The 9,084-nt window shown below is 41.8% G+C and overlaps 3 protein-coding genes across 4 annotated transcripts; all 3 read left to right on the plus strand.

Annotated features, from left to right (window-relative positions):
• Window positions 1-733: 733 nt before the first annotated feature.
• LOC139914910 (H-2 class II histocompatibility antigen, A-U alpha chain-like) lies at window positions 734-2,685 on the plus strand. The gene is made up of 4 exons (XM_071903347.2): window positions 734-936; window positions 1,248-1,508; window positions 1,611-1,892; window positions 2,016-2,685. The coding sequence occupies exons 1-4, from the start codon at window positions 882-884 to the stop codon at window positions 2,135-2,137; spliced, it is 720 nt and encodes a 239-aa protein (XP_071759448.1). The 5' UTR covers window positions 734-881; the 3' UTR covers window positions 2,138-2,685.
• A 345-nt stretch (window positions 2,686-3,030) lies between these two features.
• LOC139914909 (H-2 class II histocompatibility antigen, E-S beta chain-like) lies at window positions 3,031-5,274 on the plus strand. The gene is made up of 6 exons (XM_071903345.2): window positions 3,031-3,124; window positions 3,419-3,688; window positions 3,844-4,125; window positions 4,432-4,542; window positions 4,943-4,969; window positions 5,077-5,274. Exons 1-5 carry the CDS (start codon window positions 3,067-3,069, stop codon window positions 4,966-4,968), a joined length of 747 nt encoding a protein of 248 aa, XP_071759446.2. The 5' UTR covers window positions 3,031-3,066; the 3' UTR covers window position 4,969; window positions 5,077-5,274.
• A 120-nt stretch (window positions 5,275-5,394) lies between these two features.
• Window positions 5,395-8,093, plus strand: LOC144537802 (SPRY domain-containing SOCS box protein 2). Of its 2 annotated transcripts, XM_071903344.2 has the most exons (3): window positions 5,395-6,010; window positions 6,767-7,563; window positions 7,742-8,093. In XM_071903344.2, exons 2-3 carry the CDS (start codon window positions 6,867-6,869, stop codon window positions 7,870-7,872), a joined length of 828 nt encoding a protein of 275 aa, XP_071759445.2. In that variant the 5' UTR covers window positions 5,395-6,010; window positions 6,767-6,866; the 3' UTR covers window positions 7,873-8,093. The 2 variants fall into 2 exon arrangements, with proteins under 2 accessions (XP_071759445.2, XP_078143059.1); XM_078286933.1 differs by lacking the exon at window positions 5,395-6,010 and having other exon boundaries at window positions 6,459-7,563.
• Window positions 8,094-9,084: the final 991 nt, after the last annotated feature.

Consider the following 9,084-nt stretch of genomic DNA (forward strand, 5'->3'; position numbering starts at 1 on the left):
ATCACCCATGTACCCCAATCCCAAAAGTGAAGAATATTGTTATAGTCTGTAGCTTCAATCTTGGAGTGGCAGTGATCCAGTTCAAGCCATGTTTAGATTGTTATGAAGAGTCTGTGCTGAGACTTGGAAAATGCTATATACAAGTGAAGTCCATGCAACTTGATACAGCTCAAACTGATTTGCCAATGTGCACACAACTGCGTGTGTGTGTGTTACTGTAATTAACAGTTGTCAATTTGTTCAGCTACTCTCTGCTGACCATTTTAGACCTGTTAGTAAAAGCATTTCCTCGTATACATCAACTATTCAATTATGTGACTAGAAAGACACCAACAAATCTGAGAAAACTTACTTTAATGTTGAGCCACAAAGCCATCACTTGGTTTACAAAGGTGGTATTACAAATGGTATTATGCAAAATATTGAATAAATGAAAAAACTAAGAAAGTCACTTTCTTCATGAACTACTAGCATCAAATTAAAAGATAATGAGGTGAATACGTATTCGTCTGGATTTCTAGTTTCCGCTAATACTGGAAGCTCCGCTCTAGCTTAAAAACTGAGCTCGCGAGAGCTCGTCAAACACGAACTGCGCCGTGGACCTGGTACCGGCAGTCGGGCTTAATTATTATTATTTTTTAGGAGTGCTGAGATGAAATTTAGATGTGCTTGAGCACCCCTAAAAAGAGTCTAAAATCGCCAATGTGATACACCAAGGACCCGGATTCCAATTTACATTGGCTAATTTTAAGTTTTACACCTGACCCAGTCACGTGACTGTGTAACGACAAATGCGAGGACAAAAGTACAGCAGATTTTTTTGTTCAGACTAGGAGTTTGTCTTCGAAGTCTGCATGACGCAGATCTGTCAGTCCTAAGAGATGAAGCATGCTGCCATTTTCACACTGATTCTCAACATCTGTGTCGCTTCACAAAGTAAGAATGAGCCTTATATTTACTACTCATCTGTTGTGGTTAACATTAATAAACATGGTACCAGAAATGAGCTAAACAAAATACCTGCTATCACTCCATAATTCTCTAATCTGCACTGCAACATACTGGACTGCAGCAATAGACTTTGAGATCCTACAATTACAGATTATTAATCCATAAAAGAAAAATAGGATTGAACAGAAGTCAGTCAATTGTGAGCCTGTACCTTTTGGCAATGATGTGGTTATACCAGTAGTTTTAAATTCATTGTTTAATAGTTGTCTTTTATTTCCCTCTGTATTACTTTTCAGTTCCCCATGAATCTGTCTATTTTCTGGGCTGTTTTTTTAACGACACTGAGGTACAATTGGACATCGATGGTGAGCAGCTGTTCTATGCTGATTTCCAAAGACAAGAGATTGTATACACTGCGCCCTCATTTTTTGCCTTTGATCCAAGTGTAGTCTTTGCGGGTATGAAATTATTTCGTAATGCTGTGAGACAGAAGAACACATGTCCTGCAGTCTTGGCATATTTGATCGAGGAAGAGAAAAATCCACCAGAAGAAAAAGGTAAAGGAGAGGTATTGTAAACATTCATCTCTGCAAAGACATGATTGTTGGAATATGGGTGAAGGTATTCATGTGTATATTTTGCCCCCCCTCCCCCCCAAGATGCCCCTGAGAGTACCATCTACCCCTCAGAAGAGGTTGAGCTGGGAGTAGAAAACAGCCTCATCTGCTTTGTGAATCATTTCTACCCACCTTCCATCAATGTCAGCTGGACCAAAAACGGCCAGCTCGTGTCAGAGAGGGCATCTCTCGGTCGGTACCATTTTAATAATGATGGGACTTTCCGCCAGTTCTCAACCCTGATTTTCACCCCAAGAGAGGGGGACGTCTACAGCTGCATTGTGGAGCACCCGGCCCTGGAGGAGCCTAAAGTTAGGATCTGGGGTGATTGCTTTATGAAGTCTTTAAAAGGCACTTAGATACAAAAAAATCACTCATTCACCCTTGTTGTAATTTAGTTCCCTCTGGCTGTGGTGACACGTATGCTCTCCTCTCATTCCTCCACAGAGCCTGACTTGAGTAGTCCCAGTCTTGTACCTGATGTGTTCTGCGGCGTGGGCCTGACTCTGGGGATGTTGGGGGTCGCAGTTGGAACATTTTTTATGGTCAAGGGACACCATGGACAGTAATTCCTTTGTGGCAGCATACATATGGCACCATTATAAACTGCAGATGGAAGAGAATGTGGCTTCTTGTAAACTGATTTCTGTTTTGTGCCATGCCAAGCTGCTAAGACACTGCAAGGGGAGAGCATGCACTAAAAGAAACCTTTTATAGATTTGTGCAGTAAACTCATTAACTGTGGTGAACATATGGGATTTGTTTTTCTGTTCTGTATGTATTTCATTAATTATATGAATTAATTACTTTTATACTAATTTTATAATAGTTGTATAGTTTGAACTTTATTCCTCTTGTGTGTGGGATTCTTGTGGGATTATTATTCTTGCCACATATATATATGTATGTATGAACAGAGGGATCACTTTGACACATAGTTAACCTCTAACATTAACTTTAATTAATTTACTGTCCCTGGAACTCCCAGTTTTGTCAATAATTGTCTAAGATAACAGCATTATCTTGGTCACCCTGTGTACATGTGTACCTGGTATGATATCAGACTAATTACATCAAAATAAAAGCAAGTGAGTGGCATCACTACAGATAATCACAACACCAACACTTTTGACTGGCTCTTCATTACCCACACACGCATATCCTATATCAAAATGCATAGATGCTATGTCAAAGTGAAATACCCCTTTAAATTGATAAAAAAAAAACAATGCTATCTTGAAAAAACGCTAGTAAAAATACCACAGAATATAAAAAGGCCTAAATTGTATGCATTAATAGAGACAGTCTAATGAGGACAGGGGAAGTAGTAAACATTAAATGAGCATGAGAACAAAATCCTTCCCAGAAAAATGATCGACATGAGTACCACACCTAAGAACAGCATGTGCTGAACTTCCTCATTGTTATCTGAGACTTAACATGTTTCTGTTCCTCAATCTGTTTCCTCAATGTATCGCTGTCACACTGACATGTTAACATGTCTGCTCTCAGCCTCTCTTCTGTCCTGTTGCTGTTCCTAGCGTCATCTGGAGTGGGTAAGTAAAAATTCCTTGGTTTAAAATGGACTTTCGACAGGCTGTCAGTGTTTTACTGTATTGCCATTCAAAATAGTAGCCTACATATAGACAAATATCCACTTGCTACAATATGAATGAAAAATGATTTGAGGTCAACAGAGGCAGTAGTTTTGACTTCTGAAGCACAAACGAGCCTCCGTTCACATATTTTTCCTCTCTATTCTTTTGTGTGTGAGGACGAGTGAGAATATTAGGTGAAATAGAAAATAAAATTGTCCATATTAACTAATACGTCTTGCCTTCATTTTACAGATGCTTTTTACGGTTTTGGTGTGATGCGTTGTCACGGTACTTCCAGAGATGGTCATGATGCTGTGTTCACAGAGGAGTTGTACTTTAACAAGATCTTTCTGGCACTATACAACAGCAGTTTGGGAAAATTCATCGGCAACACAAAGAAAGCAAAAGAATTTGCGGATTCCTTCAACAAAAATCCTACTTTTATGGAACGAGAGAGAATGAATACGGAGCGCTATTGCAAAAATCTCATACCGGCCATATATAATTCGTTTGATAACACAGGTGATTAATAGATTATAAGAATTTTTGCATTTCATGTAGCTAAAGAATCCCGCAATTACATGCGATTGCAAATGCATAATACATTAATCAGAATTTCCCAAATAAGAAGTGATCTTTTGTGATATAGCCTAGTGTTTTGTGTCTTCGTCTTCTAGCTGAGCCCTACGTCAGGCTGAGGTCAGTGGAGGCGGCCAGCAGCAGACACCCGGCCATGCTTGTCTGCAGTGTGTACGACTTCTATCCCAAACCAATCCGAGTGACATGGCTGAGAGATGGAAAGGAGGTGACATCAGACGTGACCTCCACCGTGGAACTGTCCGATGGGAATTGGCTCTACCAGATCCACTCCCATCTGGAGTATACGCCCGCACCCGGGGAGAAAATCACCTGTATGGTGGAGCACGCCAGCCTCTCGGAGCCCAAGCTTCAGGACTGGGGTAGGCGTGTGTGCATGTGTTGTGAGGAAAGAGTACAGGCTATGGGATTTGGATAAGGATGCAGATATGATAGGATAGATGAGATTCACTTTATTGCTACCATGGGGAAATGTTTCTTGGATTTCATGCTGTTGTTGTTATCAGTAAATCTGTTTGAAATATGTGTTGTATATTAGCTTAAAGCAGAGGAATCCTCCTTGGCTCTGGGATGCAGCCAGGTTGGGTAGAGTGACAGTGGAAGAGTTTTCATAAATGTTACTGTATTACAGATATTATGCAATGTTTCTGATAACCGTGTGTTTTCAGACCCTGTGCCTGAGTCACAGAGGAATAAGTTTGCCATTGGGGGAGCAGGGCTGCTGCTTGGGCTGGTCTTTTTAGCTGCTGGACTGATTTCCTACAAGAAGAGTTCTACTGGTGAGAGACTAGTAGTTATGAAATCAAAAATCATTCCTACTCCAGTGATGACAGCTGAGGTTTAAGTCATAGATGTGTGATTCAGAGATGAATAGGCTCTTTTAAAAACCATACAGCAGAATTATCAGTATTCATTTAAATCTGAGTGTAAAAATCAACATTATGGCAGTGTTTATTTACGCTCACACCCATCGGAGTTAATTTAATGAATCAGCTCTATGAGGGAACAACAAACAGCTGTCCAATCAACATTTTTCAACACCAAATAATTGTGACTGAAAATCAACACTTACTAATACTGGAAATGTTGCTGTGTATAATGTAAATTCATCAGTTTCACGGCTTTGGACTACATCTGTGAAACCTCAGTGTCTGTACTGTATCTGATTTTTTACTCCAGGGCGGATGTTGGTGCCAACAAGTTAAGGTAGGCCCTTTACTTTCAACAATGGTCTACCACTAGCTCTCACTTTGCCTGATATAGTTGAGGTATGAGGTCATTTATCTGGCTGAAAGAATGAATCTGTCCTACAGGCTTTAAACACAGAACAGGAGCCTGAAGTCGCAGATGCCAGTGGGGATTCACATGAGAATACTGTCCTGATCAAGTCCAATGGGACATTGTGTGTGCTGATTCACTGTATACTATATAAGCACATAATATAACTGTACAAGAAACCCAACATCTCTGCATTCTTGATGAATAAAAATCCAACTCTCAGTAAAACCTCACATCACTGGTTTCGTTGTATACATGCCTACAATGCTGTGACCACACTGAAGGTGCACATCCTCACTATATAAGCTACGTCTCTTATATAGTGAGGATGTGCACCTTCAATGCTGTGACCACACTGAAGGTGCACATCCTCACTATATAAGCTACGTCTCTTCTCCTCCACAAGCCTCTTGTGCGCCTGCGTCGTCCGGAATTATGAGTCGCTTCGGGTTCTATTTTATTTTTCTGTTCTTATTAATTAAAAGTCCGAGTTTGATCCTGTTCGTTTGTTTCGCCGTTTATGTTTACATTCATTACAGAACGCGATAAAACGGGGAACCAGGGAAATGGGTGAAGGATATGAGACTGTAGAGGAATGTAGACAAGGCAGAGCGTTTAAATAGACTATATCCAGATAAATCAGGCAGTAACCTAATTTATAGACATAATTTGGGCCTGGCTTCTTTTCAATTCCCATCAATTTACAAACACGTCACCGGATCTCCCGTCCTTGGCACCGCAGCACAGCAGTGGCGTCAATCTGAAATTATGGACTGTGCTGTTCCCGTCGCGGAGGTCGTCCTAAAATCACCAAATCGCCGGACGAGCGGCATGGTTACGTTACCGAGCAGCGATAACAGGGCGGCGAGACGCACGAGCTGCCTGATAAGAGGCTTTTATAAACAGACACACAGGGGATGGCAGTCGGTAAACCCAGCAGCCAGAGGAAAGGATACAGCAAACCACTGGGTAAGCTTATTGAAACCTTAGGGACATGAGGATAACACTTATGTGATCAGACAGATGTTACTGACCTGCTCAAAGAGGTGAAATAGTCTGAACAATCTTTAACTGTGTGGAGGATGTAGAGAGATTTGACTGTGCTTTACTTTAGTCTACTTTACAGTAAAGGGAGGACATTGGTTGGAGGGGGAAATTGGCTGAAAATGTAGTAATTTGAGGAAATTACTTTAAGAGTTCACATACTTTATTCCTATATGGCCTTGGACAGTTAAGTCTACATTTGAAAACAATCATAAGTTTCTCTCATAGCTGGAAATAACACAACCAAGACTGTAATCTGTGAAGACGTTATCATGATACATTGGTAAAGAATGGTTGACAGATTATTTTTCACAGATAGTGAAGATAAGCTCCAAATGTGATCTATGCGAACATTTAAGTCAGAGCCGATTTGCTCTACCGCTTCATCTCTTTGGGGTATAAAAGGTCAAACTGACAGTGTCCACCAGGTCACTGAACATCTAATTAATTTAGCAACATATTCTAATAGCATAGATTTGAGTTTTGATTCTCTAGATACTTCACATATAGGCCATTGACTGAACTGATCAGTGTAAATTAAGTGTGTATTTATTTGTCATATACACAGCATACACAGGGTAAACAGTGCAATGAAATGCTTGTATGCTGGGTCCTCTCAGTATATAAAGAATAAGGAACATATAATTCACAAATGGGTCTTTTGTTTTGCTCTCTTCACAGTTCTGCTCTGACAACACCGGAGGCACAGTTCCCCACACAGCAAAAGGAGGAGTGACTCAGAGCGTCCTGTGTGTGTGACTGTCGACTCCTGTTTGTACCAATGGGCCTTAAACTGTCAGTTTGGCTGTACAGCATGACGGCTGACAGCCCTCCATCCTGTTCTTCGGCATTCCCTCCACTGGCTGTCCCACCCCCCTCCCGCCTGGCAGTCACACTGAACTCCTCTCCGGTTGCCCCAGGAGACAGTCGGTCACACTGGAGCTCCGCCCACTGCTCCCCTCACTTCCTGCTCTCGGCCTGTAGAGAGGAAGTGACACGCACACCTGTGGAGCAGAGCAGCGACGGGGTGAGGGCGGAGATGGGGGTGAAGAGCGGGCTGCATGTCTGGGAGCTGCTGTGGAGCCCCGCCCACAGAGGAAGCCACGCCGTGATGGGCGTTTCCTGTCAGAACTGCCCTCTGCAGGCCTCGGGGTACGAGGCGCTGGTGGGCGGAGACTGCCAGTCCTGGGGCTGGGAGCTCAAAACCAATCAACTGTGGCACGGCGGTCAGAGTCTGGGGATGTACCCAGGAGAGAGGAAGAGGTGTCACTCTGAAGGTGCAGAGGCTCCTCTCCCCGTCCCTGAGCGCGTCCTGCTGGTGTTGGACGCCGACGCAGGGACTCTGGGATACGTTGTTGATGGCTGCTTCCTTGGCGTGGCGTTCAAGGACCTCCCTCGGGGGGTGGAGCTGTTCCCGGCGGTGAGCAGTGTAAGGGGAGGAGCCACCATACGGCTGCGCTACCTAAACGGTGCCACACGTGAGTGCCAGGTTATTACTCAGATCTACATTAGTTACAGTAGCAATGATAATAGCAGTGGAGTAATGTTACTGTAGCTTGTGACCTGGATTTCACATATACAAAACGAATAACTCTCTCTCTCTCTCTCTCTCTCTCTCTCTCCCTTGCTCTATGTCTCTCTCTCTCTCTCTCTCAGGTGATCCTCCTGCCCTGATGGCTTTGTGTGGGCTGTCCATCCGACGGTCTCTAGGGCAACAGAGGCAGAATCAAACAGACAAACTGCCTCTACCCCCTTTTCTCCAGCGCTATCTGCTTCCCAGTCTATAATGTGCTCTTCCACACACACACACACACACACGCACAATAGGAAAGCTTGCGTCGCTGCACATGTGTATCATAAACCTTTTTTATGAAAAACGATCTAATTCATAGTGACATGATAGCAAGATAAGTATTTATTATTCAATGTATTTATTACTATTTATATAATTAACGTGGAGCATTCTTTCTGTATGTATAAAATAAATTGCCAATTTTTGTCCATTTTATTTTTACTTTGTCATTTCTGCTGTTCTACATTTTCCATCCTTTCACAATAGCTGTGAGAAAAGAGATCAATAACAGTTTTTAGTAATGTCAATTCAGTGTTGTGATGTGGAAGCTTCCCTTTTAGATTACAAAGATTACAGTCAGTAAAGAGGACGATGCAAACATGGAGAGCGATTCCAAGGTTGCTAACAAACATCAAGAAGCAAAAACCTTCCCTATACACACGGGCCAATCAACTTCCATCTACTATCAGTTACTGGACGGCTGACAGATGAACAAATGTAAGAGATGTTATATGGAAAGCACTCTTCTAAAACAGAGTTTACAAAGTGCTTCAAATAAAGACAAACAAGACACAGAAACAAAGTTACCAAAAAAAGAGGACAGCAGCAAAAACAAGCAAAACTAAATAATTTAAAGAGAAGCATCATTACATAAAAGAACATCTATAGAAATAGGCCTGGTTTCCTTGAGTTTTACATTTAGATGTAGGAATGACCAGAAGACACCTGCTCATTGCTCAGGGATCTAAGGTTGTGTTCAGGCTCATAAGGGGTTAAGAGGTCAGAGATATAACTGGGGAAGAAACCTATCCATTCTTTAAAAGTTATTTAATTCTTAAAGAAACGGGACTGCCCAACTCTCTTTACATGAGGGTCAATGGTTAGGTCGGCATCAAAGATGACTTTGTTCCATTTCCAGCCATCAGAGGGTGTCTAGGTTATTCTGGCAAGTAGTAGTTTGAAAGAGTTCTGTGTTATAATATGCAGCTATATAAACCATTTAAGAAAGAATAGGCTGGGAGAATGGCAGGGTTTACCCACATTTTTAATCTGAAATAAATCTTTATGGCATGAATTCATTGTATTCATCAAAGTACAAGTATCAAACTGGTGTTTGATACCATACTATACTACCTCAAGTTATATGAGGATAGGGTCTTTAAGGGAAAAAGAGCATAAATTAAAGCTTTTCTGGAAATATAACTTT

This window comes from Centroberyx gerrardi, chromosome 12 (assembly GCF_048128805.1).
Source record: "Centroberyx gerrardi isolate f3 chromosome 12, fCenGer3.hap1.cur.20231027, whole genome shotgun sequence".
NCBI lineage: Eukaryota > Metazoa > Chordata > Actinopteri > Beryciformes > Berycidae > Centroberyx > Centroberyx gerrardi.